The sequence below is a fragment of the Crinia signifera genome, chromosome 6, assembly GCF_055691185.1.
Source record: "Crinia signifera chromosome 6, ASM5569118v1, whole genome shotgun sequence".
Lineage (NCBI taxonomy): Eukaryota > Metazoa > Chordata > Amphibia > Anura > Myobatrachidae > Crinia > Crinia signifera.
This window is the reverse complement of record NC_139222.1, coordinates 12,347,219-12,364,113: the sequence shown is the minus strand read 5'-3', so window position 1 is coordinate 12,364,113 and position 16,895 is coordinate 12,347,219. Positions and strand designations below refer to the sequence as shown.

The 16,895-nt window shown below is 44.9% G+C and overlaps 1 protein-coding gene across 1 annotated transcript in view; it reads right to left on the bottom strand.

The window, feature by feature from the left end:
- LOC146009515 (uncharacterized) overlaps window positions 1–16,895 on the bottom strand; it is a 36,582-nt gene that overhangs the window by 8,122 nt on the left and 11,565 nt on the right. The window contains 2 exon segments of the mRNA XM_083149958.1: window positions 2,574–2,744; window positions 7,331–8,799. Coding sequence (XP_083006084.1) covers window positions 2,574–2,744; window positions 7,331–8,799 — 1,640 coding nt within the window.

The following is a 16,895-nucleotide window of genomic DNA, read 5'->3' as shown; positions in this document are numbered from 1 at the left end:
TTACCCCTTGGCAACGAGGTAAACCCATGGCAGAGCATGTTCCCCTGACAGAGCATGTAACCCCTTGGCAACGAGCAGGTTACACCCATGACAACGAGCATTTACCCCTGGCAGAGCAGGTTAACCCCATAGCAACAAGCATTTACCCCTTGGCAATGAGTAGGTTAACCTCATGGCAAGAAGTATTTACCCCTGGCAGACCATGGTAACCACATAGCAACAAGCATGTAACCATGGCAGTGCATGTTAACCCCATTGGCAACAAGCATTTTAACACCATTGGCAATGAGCATGTTAACCCCTGGCATCAAGCATGAAACCCATAGCAATGAGCACGTAGTTAAGCAGAATTTACAGTATGTGGCATAATATGTAATTATGGCATGTGGTATTATATGTAATAGGCATTATAGTGTGTGGCATAATGTGTAATGAGCATTATGATGTTTGGTATAATGTGTAATGGGCATTATGGCGTGTGTACATTTATGATGCGTGCCTTCGGCGTGCACTGTCACTAATTGTTAGTTTTCTGGCTCCTACATTTTAAAAAAATATTTAATACACTGGGCGGCCCTCTGAGTGGCTGAGATAGAGCTCTCTCAGCCAATCAGATTGCCGTCCAGTGTTTTAAATAGTTTTTTTTTTTTCAAAATTCTGCAGCCCGCCAGCCCTCCCGCACTGTGTTACACCGACGCCAGCACCCTTACAGCACCCGATGTGGCATCACATCCGATCACATATGTCTATGGACACCATAAGTTTCTGCAAAAGTCAATTAACCCTCTATATTCTTAATACGTTAAGAGCGCTACTGAAAATGATGTGATTGGTGTGGAATATTGAGAACTTCCCGGGAATGGCCACGCTATTGGTTTACCCTCGACAAGGGACTTTGGATAAACAGAAATGTCAGCTATAGTTCAGGAGATAATGTGGGTACTTGTGTATTATAGCGGCGCCCATCGCATTGCATACCATAAGGCATGCGACGGTATGCGATGCGACGCGATATCACGCGATATTGTACAATGACATACAATTTTACAATTGTATGACATTGTGTATGGCATACAATGCCATACGATTAAAAATTGTATAAGCACCCTAATGGGTGCTTACAATGTGAAATGTACCCCCACGCCACCCCCCCACTATAAACGTAAACCCGAAGCGTGGCGAGGGGCGGCGGTACGCGTCCTCCGACCTTTTCATACCCCCACTATCCACGTCGGCGTGGAGTTGGGAATAGAAAGTGTGGCAAGCGCAGCGAGCCTCCGAGCCCAAAGCGTGGCAAGCGCAGCGAGCCCCGCGAGGGGACGCGGATACCTTCACAGGTATCCGCGTCCCCTCGCGGGCTTCACAGGTATCCGCGTCCCCTCGCCTCGCTGCGCTCGCCACACTTTCTATTCTCAACTCCACGCCGACGTGGATAGTGGGGGTATGAAAAGGTCGGAGGACGCGTACCGCTGCACTCGCCACGCGTACCGCTGCACTCGCCACGCTTCGGGTTCACGTTTATAGTGGGGGGGGGGGTGGCGTGGGGGTGCATTTAACATTGTAAGCACCCATTTGGGTGCTTAAAAGCACCCTTTAGGGTGCTCATACAATGTTTCATCGCATAGGGGGCAAAAATCGCGTTGCATCGCATGCCATCGGGTGCATGGCATGCGATGCGATAAAAACATTGCGCAATGTACATCGGGGGCGCCGCTATAATACACAAGTACCATAATGTGTATTAGTTGAAGAGAGAGCAGGAGAAATGGAAGGGAAAAGTTGGGGGATATCAGAAGTGGGATAGAGGGGGGGGGGGGGCTTCTTTATCACCCACCTTTTATTATTATTTATATATCCCAGATATATAGGACACATTTAGCATGTGATACCTTTTTTTTAACAAAATATAGATTTGTTATTAGTAATCGTTTGCTACAGCCTTTTCCTAATGTGTCTGAATTCGTAACTGCTATATATAGCACTGTCTGGAAGCAAAGTGTCTTTCTATTGACTTCACAAGTTGATTACAAATACCAGGTTTACACGGATGCGATAGATGTCTTAGAACATGTTCACTATTGAAAAAAGTCATTGATGTTTTTGACCAACAAAATGGTTCTTTGCCTGGGTACAATGTTTATGGTATAAGTATCAAGTTCATGAGAAACGTATGTATATATGGTCTATGTGTCATCCATCCATCTCTAGATTCTACACAACCAGCCTCTTGGGTGATGGGTTTATTCTAACATACATCCTCCACCAAGTCTCCAAGATCCTCCATATAACCTCTTTTGTTGATGCCCTCAGATGATTCCACCGCACAAAACCACCATCATTTATTGTTGGTCAATTTATTTGTCTACTATTCATTAAAACTACATATATGAGCAAATATGGGAAAAACACATTGAATGGGGAAATATATTCTTCTGAAACCACTGGTTTACCAGTAGGCCCTGAATAACCCCGTCCAACCCGGACTGTGTTCTACTCTTGGCTGCCAACGAGGACATCTAACCACAACCACCTCATCAATGATACAATACAGACAATATCCCCGAGAATCTCACCCCTCCAGTGACCGTGTGAATGATCTCCAGAGTCAGTCTAAGGATACTTCCAGAAACCTGACCCACGTCCTCTTCCATCGTTACTGATACAGTCGAGTCCTCCATAGGGGACTCTCTGTTTCGTGATTGCTTCTCCAAGCTAGAAGACATCTGGTGCCAGAGTATTTGTCTTTATTCTACGGAGAAATAAGAGAGAATGAACTAGAGTGGAAGAGGATCAATCAAGTTATTGACCAGTATTTATCAACATGTACCTAGCACCAGCAAATGTGCTTTGATCATGGTGGTTGATAATGCCTCCGCCCTTGCAGAAGACCACACGATCTCTGCCAACCAACACCTTGTGGACATACTGCTTCCCACCAATGCATGAACTTGTCTTTATCATGGTGATCTCTAGGTACACTTTATTACAGGTCATAATCATATGTGAGCATTAATGCAATCACTGTGGGCAATTTACTGTGGTGTTACATTCTCTCTTGGGTGGCCAACACCAAGAGTGGCACTGCCTTCACCAAGAGCAGTGACGTAGACACAAGCTTCCTGGGACCAAGCCATGTTGGAGTTGAATCTTCTGGTTACTATACGAGTTATTACCCTACACCAGCGGTTTCCAAACACAATCCTCAAGGCACCAACAGGTGACTTAAATTAGCACCTCAGTCAGTTTGGTTATACCATCTGAGCACCAGCAGAAATATCCGGAAAACCTGGACTGTTGGGGTGCCTTGAGGATTGCAGTTAGGAAGCACATGACACATTAGATCAATACGGGTACCATGTAATCTAATATGGTATGGGGTGGTGTGCAGTAACCCATAGCAACAGCTGTGGCTAGAGTTGCACTGTTAATGGAGGAATCCTGATTGGCTCCTACGTGACAGACTGCATCGCTGCTGTTAGGGCTGTCACAACGTGCTGACAGTAAATAAACAGACCCCAAGGCGCCCATGCTCAGCAGCTGTAAACCCCTCACCCTAATGGCAGCCTCTGACCATATCATCACCTAGTGGTGTGTCCAGTATAATAAGCACATAGTGTGGTGTTTAGATTTATGTGGCCAATTTAATCCTAACCCACCAGCACTGCACTTGCCCCCCATAGCATGGCGCCCCCTGGTGCCCGCCACCTCCAGCCCTCACCCAGTGACATTATGACCTATAGCTGCCGGTTATACCCGGCTCTCACCTGCAACACCTCCTGTCCCCTCCTCCTCAATAGCACAGACAACGAGCGGAAGCGGCCACCCGGAACCGCTACACGCCACTTCCGGCTTTTGCGTTCCATATCATGTCTAAAGCGTGCGTTCCATAGACGCTTCCGCGTTGTGCGTTCCGATATGCGCTCCACCTTGTACTTCCGGGTGTGTTTACATGCCTTTTTTTCTATTACTATATATAATATGTGGTAAGGAGAAACTTGGCACAGTCTGTGAGCATAGCATCCCAGCATGCCCTACCCCACAGTTTTAGCATGTCCTGCCCTGTAACAACACTGTGACAGGGAATGCTGGGATTTGTAGTTCCATCGCTGCTGGAGGGCTACATGTCGAACACGTATGACAGAAGGTCTGATGCAGACTTTGTTGATAAATCTGTGTAATTTATGCTAAGGAAGAGTTTGCGCTAAGGGCCTATTAGTCCTCTGTTTCCAGATGGAAGATAAACATTAAATAGAAGGACTGTCAATAGGTCACACGAGAGGTCAAAAGTTAACACATTGTTTTTCATGATTTTTAGGGTCAGGGTAAGAGTTGGATTCGGCACTTGGGGAACGGCTAGGCTGCCGGAGGGGACAGTTAGGGTCAGGCACTTGGCAGAAGGTTAGGGTTAGGTAGCGGAAGCGGATTGTTAGGGACTGGGGGGTAAGGCACTAAGAGGAGGGTTAGGCTGTGGAAGGTCATCCCCAGGCACTAGGGGGAGGGTTAGGCACAGGGGACAGTTAGGGTTAGGCACTTTGCAGAAGGTTAGGGTTTGGCAGTTAAGGCGGAGGGTTAGGGACTGGGGAGGGGAGGATAAGGCACTAGGAGGAGGGTTAGGCTGCGGAAGAGGGTTAGTTTGTGGAGCATTAAGGTTAGGTTGTGGAAGGGAAGGGTTAGGCTATGAAAGGGAAGGGTTAGGCACCAGGGGTAGGGTTAGGTTGCAGAGCACTAGGGATAGGCTGTGGAAAGGAAGGGTTAGGGTTAGGCTGCGGAAGGGGAGTGCTAGGCAATAGGGAGAGGGCTAGATTGCGGAGCACTAGGGTGTTAGGCTGTGGAAGGGTTAGGCTGCGGATAGGTAGTGTTAGGCAAAAGGTGGGGGTAAGGGTTAGACATCAGGGGGAGGGTTAGGTTGCGGAGCACTAGGGTTATTCTGTTGAAGGTTTAGGTTAGACTGCAGAAGGACAGTGGTAGGCAATAAGGAAAGGATTAGGAGGCGGAGCACTAGGGTTAGACTGCGGAAGGACAGTGTTAGGCAATAGGGAAAGGATTAGGAGGCGGAGCACTAGGGTTAGACTGCGGAAGGAGAGTGTTAGTCAATAGGGAAAGGATTAGGAGGCGGAGCACTAGGGTTAGGCTGTGGAAGGGGAGTGTTAGGCAATAGGGAAAGGATTAGGAGGCGGAGCACTAGGGTTAGACTGCGGAAGGAGAGTGGTAGGCAATAGGGAAAGGATTAGGAGGCGGAGCACTAGGGTTAGACTGCGGAAGGGGAGTGTTAGGCAATAGGGAAAGGATTAGGAGGCGGAGCACTAGGGTTAGACTGCGGAAGGAGAGTGGTAGGCAATAGGGAAAGGATTAGGAGGCGGAGCACTAGGGTTAGACTGTGGAAGGAGAGTGTTAAGGCCTCCATACATTAGTCCGACTTGTCCTAGGGACAAGTCGGACCTGATTTCCCCTGCAGCTCCCCGGGAGGGGGAAGCACGATTAGACACTTGATGTGTCAAGGTTTGCATATGATAAATCTCATGGATTTATCATATGCAGTCCCCGGGGAGCTGCAGGAGGAGGGAGCCGTGCGGGGGACAGCAGCGGGATGCCGGCTAATTGAGAGCCGAGCAGGGAGAGGCTACATATGGCGCCGGGCAGGAGGAAGCTGTGTTGCGGTGGGGTGACAGCGGGAGGCGAGCAGGGAGAACTTGATGACATGACGCTGGCCAATCAATGGCTTGCTAGTCATCTCTATGGGCGTTTTTTTTTTTAAGTTATATGTTTCTCCCGGCTACCGCCGCTGCGGCGCTGCCCGGCAGCCAGCGTCATGTCATCAAGTTCTCCCTGCTCGCCTCCCGCTGTCACCCCACCGCAACACAGCTTCCTCCAGCCCGGTGCCATATGCAGCCTCCCCCTGCTTGGCTCTCTATAGCCGGCATCCCCCGCCCGCTGCTGTCCCCCTGCACAGCTCCCTGGCTGGGCTGCACATAAGATTTGGCAAATCTTATGTGCAGCCCGTCCGACCTCCCGATCCGATGTGCACGGGACCGCGCATCGGATGTCTACAAGTGCGATTTGGGACGATTTCACTGCCCAATTCATCCGAATCGGGTGAAATCGTTCCCATATCGCATAGTGTATGGGGGCCTTCTGCCAATAGGGAAAGGATTAGGAGGCAGAGTACTAGGGTTAGGCTGCGGAAGGGGAGTGTTAGGCAAATGGTTTTTCTCCTGTGTGTGTTGGTGAAATCTGTCTTTTGGCGAAAACATTTTCCACACTCCGAATGTTTTTTGTGGCTTTTTAAATGGTCATTCAAAGCAGCCTCCTGGGTAAATGGTTTTCCACATTTAGAGCAAGAAAATGGATTCTGTTCTGTGCTTGGTCTTCAATGTATTGGGTGATTCCAAGGGCGATATTTTGTATAAACACAGAATCATCGGAGGCAAATATTCTTTGGTTTGTGACATTCCTCCATCACATGAGACTGGTTCCTCCTGATTATGAGTAGATGTACAGAATACTGTATATGACCTGTGGGTGTATACATGTCAGTGTCTGTGAGGTCTCCTCTGTCACATGAGACCGGTTCCTCCTTAGTATGAGTAGATGTATACGGTGTATGACCTGTGGGTGTGTATATGTCAGTGTCTGTGAGGTCTCCTCCATCACATGAGGCCGGTTCCTCCTTATTATGAGTAGATGTGTACTGTGTATGACCTGTGGGTGTATACATGTCAGTGTCTGTGAGGTCTCCTCCATCACATGAAACTGGTTTCTCCTTAGTGTGTGAAATTGGAGCGAACAGGTCAGGTAAATTCTGGAGGGGGACACCCCTTCATTGGCATGTGGAACACATTTTACAGCATGTAAATCCTGCGCTTCATTTATTTCCCGGACTGTCTGTATGTAACATGTAGACTTCAGTAGTCCCCCATTATACGGACAGTTGCGGCCCAGTATCATAACACAGTTGACTGGTTGATATCACTGGAGATTACTATACACGCTACTGGATAATGCGGCAAAATTTACTTTGTTTCTTTGAAAACATTTTACATATATATATATATATACACACACACATACACACACAACACATTTCCAAAGCACTCAACAGTTTATTAGACATTGACAGAGTCTTTCTTTGTATAACTTAAAGGGGTTGAGGGATAACTGGTCATCAACCTAATAACTTTTAATTTGCCTCCTGCTGCAATGTCCAATTTCCAATCTGGAAACGCGCCAAGTATTTATTACGGTTTGTTTTTCATTCATGAATTTTTGCTTGTATCTAAAATTTCCTGTACATGTGGAGCATTCAAATGTTTTTTTTGTTTTGTTTTTCCACTGGAAAACATTTCCCACATTCATTGAAAGAGAATGTCTTCTATCCCGTGTGAGATCGTGAATGACGAATTAATACATCTTTCCTTTGAAAACACTTACCACATTCTGAGCAGCTATACAGTCTCTCCCCTGTGTGAACGGTCTGGTGCCGTGTGAGCAACGACCACTGTGGAAAACATTTCCCACATTCGGAACAAGAATATGGCTTATTTCCAGTGTGTTCTTTAGTATGTTGACGAAGTTCTGACTTACATGTAAAACATTTGCCACAAAGTGGACAAAGAAACGGCTTTCCATCTGTGTGAGCCTTTAAATGCAGCTTCAGAGCGTTCTTCTGTCTGAAACGCCTCCCACACTCAGAGCAGTGATACGGCTTCTCTCCCGTGTGAAGCGTCTGGTGTTGGATATAGTGAGCTCTCCGTGTAAATCCTTTACCACACACAAGGCACAAGAATGGCCGCTCCCCCGTGTGTCGGCTCAAATGCTCATTAAGACGGCACTTTTGAACAAAACCTTTTCCACATTCGGGACAGGAGTATGGCTTCTGTCCAGTGTGGCCTTTCAGGTGAATGGTAAGGCAAGGTTTGGTCTTAAAACATTTACCACATTCGGTGCAACAAAATGGCTTCTCTACTGAGTGACTTTTCTGATGAGCGGTGAGGTAAGCTTTGTTGTTAAAACATTTACCACACTCTGTACAACAAAATGGCTTCTCTCCAGTGTGGGTTCGTAAATGTCGTTCCAGATCTGTCCTCTGTCTAAAACGTTTTCCACACTCAGGACACGAAAATGGTTTCCCTCCTGTGTGAACGGTCAGATCTGTTGGAAAATACATGTCATTGAGTGTGAGGTCTCCTCCACGCGAGACTGGTCCCTCCTTAGTATGAGTAGATGTATACTGTGAATGACCTGTGGGTGTATACATGTCAGTGTCTGTGAGGTCTTCTCCATCCCATGAGGCCGGTTCCTCCTTTATAGGAGTAGCGATATACTGTGTATGGCCTGTGGGAATATACATGTCAGTGTCTGTGAGGTCTCCTTCATAACATGAGGCCGGTTCCTCCTTAATAAGAGTAGATGTATACAGGTCATTGTTCACAAGGTCTACTCCATCACATGAGACCGGTTCCTCCTTAATATGAGTAGCTGTATACTGTGTATGACCTGTGGCTGTATACATGTCAGCGTCTGTGAGGTCTTCTCCATCACATGAGACTATTTCCTCCTGAATATGAGTAGCTGTATACTGTGTATGACCTGTGGGTGTATACATGTCAGCGTCTGTGAGGTCTTCTCCATCACATGAGACCGGTTCCTCCTTAATATGAGTAGATGTATACGGTGTTTGACCTGTGGCTGTATATATGTCAGCGTCTGTGAGGTCTCCTCCATCAGATGAGACAGATCCCTCCTTATTATTGGAAATGGTAGCATTAAACTGTCCAGGTTTATTTAAGTTCTGCGATAAATCTGTTGGAAGGACCAAGGAAAACAGGATATTATTAACCAACTAAAATTTTAAACCAACGGAAGGAGAAAAACAATAATTTTTTTTAAAATACATTTTTCCAGCTAATGCCAAAATAGTGGAGGACTATATTATAGGAAATGAGGCTTCTACAATGGAAGTGCAAGCTGTTTAGTCAGGAAGATTGTCTATCACCTTGTATTACTCACACTCTCTCTCTGTGATCACTGTGAAACATTTTAAAGGTAAGAATTTGCTTGCAAATGGAAATACCTGTATTGGAAAATGTTGCCAGTGAAGCATACTGGGCTGGAGTTTGCAGATATCATTTACAACGATTCAACAGCTAAATAATTGCCTAACTTTTAGCCTGTGTTAATTAACCATATTCACTTTTATAGATGTCGTCTGTGGTCAACTGTGCTGATCAACTGTTCCTTCAAATAAACAAATTATTTAACACTAACCGCAGTGAACCGTTATTTGGTATTGGAACTTTAATAATTGCAACTTTTGTTCTAAAAAAAACATTTGTTTTATTTCAAACACACCATATATTACAAATTGCTATTTTTCATATCACTTCACAGTATTTTCTTCAAGGCTATTACATCCGTCACTCTCCCTGTAACGCACCCCTCTTTACACATTGCTGCCTCAATTATCCACTCCCCTCTTATTAACACATGATCTTTTTACTGATCTCTATTTATTAATAGTAACATCCACAACCTTTCACCATAAAAAAAAAAACATTTGCAAACCTCCTAAAAGTATATTAACCCCTTCCCGACATTTGACGTACATTTACGTCATGGCCGGGAAGCACTTTCCGACACATGGCGTAAATGTACGTCATGGCTTTAAACTGTCACCGCGTCTATAGACGCGGTGACAGTTTCAACATGTCTGCTGTCCCTGACAGCAGACATGTCCGTGCATGCCCCGGGGGGGCTGCGATGCCGCCCCCCCGTCGGCGATCGCTGTGATTGGCTGTTCAGTGTGAACAGCCATTCACAGCGTTTTCCTGTGTCACCGGCGAATAACGTTCGCCGGTGACACGGGATCAGAGGTGATTGGTGCTGTAAAGTACAGCACCAATCACCGCGGGGTGTAAGGGTGACACTGGTGTCACCCCACCTCACCCCGCCCGCCCCCAAAGGCCGTGATTGGTCCGTCGGACCGACGGACCAATCACAGCCAAGGAGGGGGATTTAAACTAACGGTGACTGCACTGCAGACGCCATTCCGGTCTGGAAAGCGTGCAGTGCGGTCACCGTACCCCCCTGCCGCCATACTGACCAGAACCTTGCTGCCTGCAATACTTACTTGATCGCTGCTGATTGATTACTGGATCCTGTTCAATAATTGTGCCTGTGAAATTGTGCTGCTGCACTGTATTAGCTAGATAGATAGAGAGATAGAGAGATAGATAGAGAGATAGATAGAGAGAGATAGAGAGAGATAGAGAGAGAGAGATAGAGAGAGATAGAGAGAGATAGAGAGAGATAGAGAGAGAGATAGTGTCAGAGAGTGCTATATTTTGTGCTGCTGCAGTGTGATATAGTTATAGATAGAGAGAGAGAGATAGAGAGAGAGAGATAGAGAGAGAGGCCTACTGACAGAGTGCTATATTTTGTGCTGCTGCAGTGTGATAGTTATAGAGAGATAGAGAGAGATAGAGAGAGAGAGATAGAGAGAGATAGTGACAGATTGTGCTATATATTTTTTATATAACTGACTGCTGCCCCCTCCTTTTGTGCTGATCAGTATAAATTAACTGATCAGTAACTTTTTGGGGGCGCAGGTTTTTTTTTATATATAGATATACCTGTGAGTGCTGCTGCTGCAGTGTCATAGAGTGTTAGATAGTGTTAGATAGTGAGAGATAGAGAGATAGAGAGAGATAGTGATAGAGAGTGCTAAATTTTGTGTCTGCTGTCCCCGCCTTTTGTGCTGATCACTATATCTGAGGTGATCAGCAACTTTTTTGGGGGTACAGAGGTTTTTTTTTTTTTTATATATACCTGTCAGTTGCACCAAAGGTTGTGCACCTGCTGCACCTCACTGGTAATCAGTGTCGCATCACTGATCACCTTTTTTTTTTGTGTGTGTGCTGTGGGGTATTTTTTTAATTTTTTTTTTTACACACACTGTGATTTTGTGGGTGTCCTGTGGCCGCTGTGCGCTGATCAGTGACGTACATCACTGATCATCTTTTTCGGCACAGGGTTGATCTATTTTTTTTTTTTTTTGATCAAATTCCTGTTGCCTTTGAGCGCTGTTCAGTGACAGACGTTACTGACCAACATCTGTGCTCAATTTTTGGCGCAGGACCTTTTTTTTTTTTAACCCCTTCCTTTTTTTTTTTTTAACCCCTTCATTTTTTTTTTTTTTTTACCCCTTCATTTTTTTTTTTTTTATTGGTATAAAGCATTTTTTTTTTTTTCTGCACTACATACACACTACACACTACATACCCCCCGGATTGAAATAAAGTTTGTGCCCCCCCCTACACTATACACGTGTTGAAACATTTCACTACCGGTAACACAAAAATACAAATGGCATCCCAAATGTCCTCCCAAATGTCCTCCCAAATGTCCTCCCAATCATCCAGGAGAATGTATTCAGTGGAGGAGGCATATGCCATGCTTGCTTCTGACTCTGACACAGGCAGTGATGCAAGCGGGGAATTTGAAGGATTTGCCTTAAGCTCCTCTTCCTCCTCTGCTGATGAGGGACCCCCTCAAAGACGCCCCCGTAGATCAGCTGAGATTCCCCCCCCAATAATTGATCTAGTATGGACCCCACCACCAGACAATTTTGAGCCCCAGGTTCCTGAGTTTTTGGGCATGCCAGGAATCCAATTTGATTCCACAGGTCTCAGAGAAATTGACTTTTTCAAATTATTTTTCTCTGATGATTTTATAAATTTAATGGTGGACCAAACTAATTTATATGCCCAGCAGTTTATTGCTCAAAACCCCACGTCATCATTTGCTAGGTGGACCCCTGTAGATGCAGTAGAGATGATGACGTTTTGGGGTCTGGTGTTTCATATGGGCATAGTAAAAAAGCCAGAAATTAGGCAATATTGGAGTACAGATGTTCTGTACAGTACTCCATTTTACCGTATGGCCATGCCCCGGACTCGATTTGAGACAATTCTTAAATTCATACATTACACCGATAATGCACAGTGCCCACCCAGAGATGATCCCACCTTTGACCGGCTATTCAAAGTCAGGCCGGTCATTGATCATTTCAGTGCCAAATTTGAAGAGGTGTACATCCCTGAAAAATTTATTTGTATCGACGAGTCCCTTATACATTTTAAAGGAAGGGTTAAATTCCGCCAGTACCTTCCCAATAAGAGGGCAAGGTATGGCATAAAAATGTATAAGCTGTGTGAAAGCACCTCAGGGTACACTCACAGGTTTAGGGTATATGAAGGGAAGGATTCAAGAATTGAACCGCCAGAATGCCCCCCCTCCCTCGTAGGTGTTAGTGGGAAAATTGTCTGGGATTTAGTGCACCCCTTCCTGGATAAAGGTTATCACCTCTATGTGGATAACTATTACACTAGCATCCCCCTGTTTAAGGCCCTTGGTTCAAGAGGTACAGCAGCTTGCGGTACTGTGCGCAAGAACCAAAGAGGCCTCCCAAAAACGCACATTGCCCAAGTAATGAGAAGGGGTGAAAGCAGGGGAATATGCAACGAAAATATGTTGTTGGTCAAATATAAGGACAAGAGGGATGTCCTTATACTGACAACAATTCACGGAGACAGTACCACCTCCGTCCCTGTACGAGGTGCTAGTACCCACACCTCCAAACCTAATTGTATCCTGGATTACAATAGGTACATGGGCGGAGTGGATCTTTCAGATCAGGTACTGAAGCCGTACAGTGCCCTGCGGAAAACAAAAATCTGGTACAAGAAGGTGGCCGTGTATATCATCCAGATGGCACTGTATAACGCTTACGTGCTATTCCGTTCTACCGGCCAGAGGGGGACATTTATGCACTTTCAAGAGGAAGTCATAAAGGGCCTAATATTTGGGAACCAGCAGGCAGAGGGCCCCAGTACTTCTAGTACTGGCCCCCGTATTGTACCAGGGCAGCATTTTCCTGATGAAATCCCCTCCACTGGAAAAAAGGGCAGGACACAAAAAAGGTGCAAAGTTTGCTATAAAAAGGGAATAAGAAAGCAAACTATTTTCCAGTGTGACACTTGCCCCGACAAACCCGGCCTATGTATAAAGGAGTGTTTTAAATTATACCACACATCTATGGAATATTAGGTTCATAATTTCACCGTGCTTCGGGGGTCTTGCTAATGCCACATAGCACCCACCATTCATTCCACCAGAATCTGAGCCGCAAAATCCAAAAATCACTCCTTCCCTTCTGAGTCCTGCCATGCACCCAACTGGTATTTTTTGGTCACATGTGAGGCATTGCCATACTTGGGAGAAATTGGGGCACAGATTTTGGGGTGCTTTTTCTCCTTCATTCCTTGTGAAATTGAAAAATTTTGAGCCAGAACTGCATTTTTGTGTAAAAAAATGTAATTTTTCATGTTCACTGCCCACTTGTATCAAAATTGGTGAAACCCCTGGGGGTTTGAAATGTACACTATACCCCTAGATGAATTCCCTGAGGGGTGTAGTTTGCAAAATGGGGTCACTTGTGGGGGGGTTCCACTGTATTGGTGCTTTGGGGGTCTTGCTAATGCGACATAGCACCCACCATTATTCCACCAGAATTTGTGCTGCAAAATCCAAATATCACTCCTTCCCTTCTGAGTCCTGCCACTTTTTGGTCACACATGAGGCATTGCCGTACTCGGGAGAAATTGGGGCACAGATTTTGGGGTGCTTTGTCTCCTTCATTCCTTCTGAAAATGAAAAATTTTGAGCCAGAACTGCATTTTTGTGTAAAAAAATGTAATTTTTCATTTTCACTGCCCACTTGTATCAAAATTGGTGAAACCCCTGGGGGTTTGAAATGTACACTCTACCCCTAGATGAATTCCCTGAGGGGTGTACTTCGCAAAATGGGGTGACTTGTGGGGGGGTTCCACTGTATTGGTGCAACATAGCACCCACCATTCATTCCACCAGAATCTGAGCTGCAAAATCCAAAAAATCACTCCTTCCGTTCTGAGTCCTGCCATGCACCCAACTGGTATTTTTTGGTCACATGTCAGGCATTGCCGTACTCGGGAGAAATTGGGGCACAGATTTTGGGGTGCTTTTTCTCCTTCATACCTTCTGAAAATTAAAAATTTTGAGCCAGAACTGCATTTTTGTGTAAAAAAATGTAATTTTTCATGTTCACTGCCCACTTGTATCAAAATTGGTGAAACCCCTGGGGGTTTGAAATGTACACTATACCCCTAGATGAATTCCCTGAGGGGTGTAGTTTGCAAAATGGGGTGACTTGTGGGGGGGTTCCACTGTATTGGTGCTTGGGGGGTCTTGCTAATGCCACATAGCACCCACCAAAATTCCACCAGAATCTGAGCTGCAAAATCCAAAAATCACTCCTTCCCTTCTGAGTCCTGCCATGCACCCAACTGGTATTTTTTGGTCACATGTCAGGCATTGCCGTACTCGGGAGAAATTGGGGCACAGATTTTGGGGTGCTTTTTCTCCTTCATACCTTCTGAAAATGAAAAATTTTGAGCCAGAACTGCATTTTTGTGTAAAAAAATGTAATTTTTCATGTTCACTGCCCACTTGTATCAAAATTGGTGAAACCCCTGGGGGTTTGAAATGTACACTATACCCCTAGATGAATTCCCTGAGGGGTGTAGTTTGCAAAATGGGGTGACTTGAGGGGGGGTTCCACTGTATTGGTGCTTGGGGGGTCTTGCTAATGCCACATAGCACCCACCAAAATTCCACCAGAATCTGAGCTGCAAAATCCAAAAATCACTCCTTCCCTTCTGAGTCCTGCCATGCACCCAACTGGTATTTTTTGGTCACATGTCAGGCATTGCCGTACTCGGGAGAAATTGGGGCACAGATTTTGGGGTGCTTTTTCTCCTTCATACCTTCTGAAAATGAAAAATTTTGAGCCAGAACTGCATTTTTGTGTAAAAAAATGTAATTTTTCATGTTCACTGCCCACTTGTATCAAAATTGGTGAAACCCCTGGGGGTTTGAAATGTACACTATACCCCTAGATGAATTCCCTGAGGGGTGTAGTTTGCAAAATGGGGTCACTTGTGGGGGGGTTCCACTGTATTGGTGCTTGGGGGGTCTTGCTAATGCGACATAGCACCCACCAAAATTCCACCAGAATCTGAGCTGCAAAATCCACAAAATCACTCCTTCCGTTCTGAGTCCTGCCATGCACCCAACTGGTATTTTATGGTCACATGTCAGGCATTGCCGTACTCGGGAGAAATTGGGGCACAGATTTTGGGGTGCTTTTTCTCCTTCATACCTTCTGAAAATTAAAAATTTTGAGGCAGAACTGCATTTTTGTGTAAAAAAATGTAATTTTTCATGTTCACTGCCCACTTGTATCAAAATTGGTGAAACCCCTGGGGGTTTGAAATGTACACTATACCCCTAGATGAATTCCCTGAGGGGTGTACTTTGCAAAATGGGGTGACTTGTGGGGGGGTTCCACTGTATTGATGCAACATAGCACCCACCATTCATTCCACCAAAATCTGAGCCGCAAAATCCAAAAATCACTCCTTCCCTTCTGAGTCCTGCCATGCACCCAACTGGTATTTTTTGGTCACATGTGAGGCATTGCCGTACTCGGGAGAAATTGGGGCACAGATTTTGGGGTGCTTTTTCTCCTTCATACCTTCTGAAAATTAAAAATTTTGAGCCTGAACTGCATTTTTGTGTAAAAAAATGTAATTTTTCATTTTCACTGCCCACTTGTATCAAAATTGGTGAAACCCCTGGGGGTTTGAAATGTACACTATACCCCTAGATGAATTCCCTGAGGGGTGTAGTTTGCAAAATGGGGTGACTTGTGGGGGGGTTCCACTGTATTGGTGCTTGGGGGGTCTTGCTAATGCGACATAGCACCCACCAAAATTCCACCAGAATCTGAGCTGCAAAATCCAAAAATCACTCCTTCCCTTCGGAGTCCTGCCATGCACCCAACTGGTATTTTTTGGTCACATGTGAGGCATTGCCGTACTCGGGAGAAATTGGGGCACATATTTTGGGGTGCTTTTTCTCCTTCATTCCTTGTGAAAATTAAAAATTTTGAGCCAGAACTGCATTTTTGTGTAAAAAATTTAATTTTTCATTTTCAATGCCCAGTTGTACCACAATTGGTGAAACCCCTGGGGGTTTGAAATGTACACTATACCCCTAGATGAATTCCCTGAGGGGTGTAGTTTGCAAAATGGGGTCACTTGTGGGGGGGTTCCTAAATTTTAGCATCTTATGGTGCCTAGAAACCTACATGGTGCCTAAAAAATAATCTCAGAAAAAGGAGTCTCCAAAATCAAGTAGGTGCTCCTTCTATTATGAAGCCTGTGGTTTGGTCAACGTGCACACTAGGGCCACATATAGGATATTTATGAAAACAAAAGAATTGGGGGAATCAATTTTTAGTCACATTTCTCTAGTAAAATGTACTGTGTTCCTTAGAAAAATGTATTAAAATTGCAAATCTGCAAAAAAAAAGAAATTTTGAAATTTCACCTACACTTTGTTTTAATTCCTGTGAAACACCTAAAGGGTTAACAAACTTCCAAAATGCTGTTTTGAATACTGTGAGGGGTGCAGTTTTTGAAATGGCATCATTTATGGGGGTGTCTCACATACAAGTCCCTCAAAGTCACATCAGAACTGAACTGGTCCCTAAAAAAATCAGTGTTTGAAATTTTCTTGAAAATTTGAGAATTTGCTATTCATATTGTAAGCCTCCTAGTGTCCAAAAAAATGAAAAGGAAGTTGAAATAATGATGGAAATATAAAGTAGACATATGGTCTATGTTAGTTATTAACTATTTTGAGTGGTATGATTATTTGTCTCACAAGCAGAAAATTTAACATTTTGCAAATCGCTAAATTTTCCATTTTTTCACGACATTTTGGTATTTTTCACA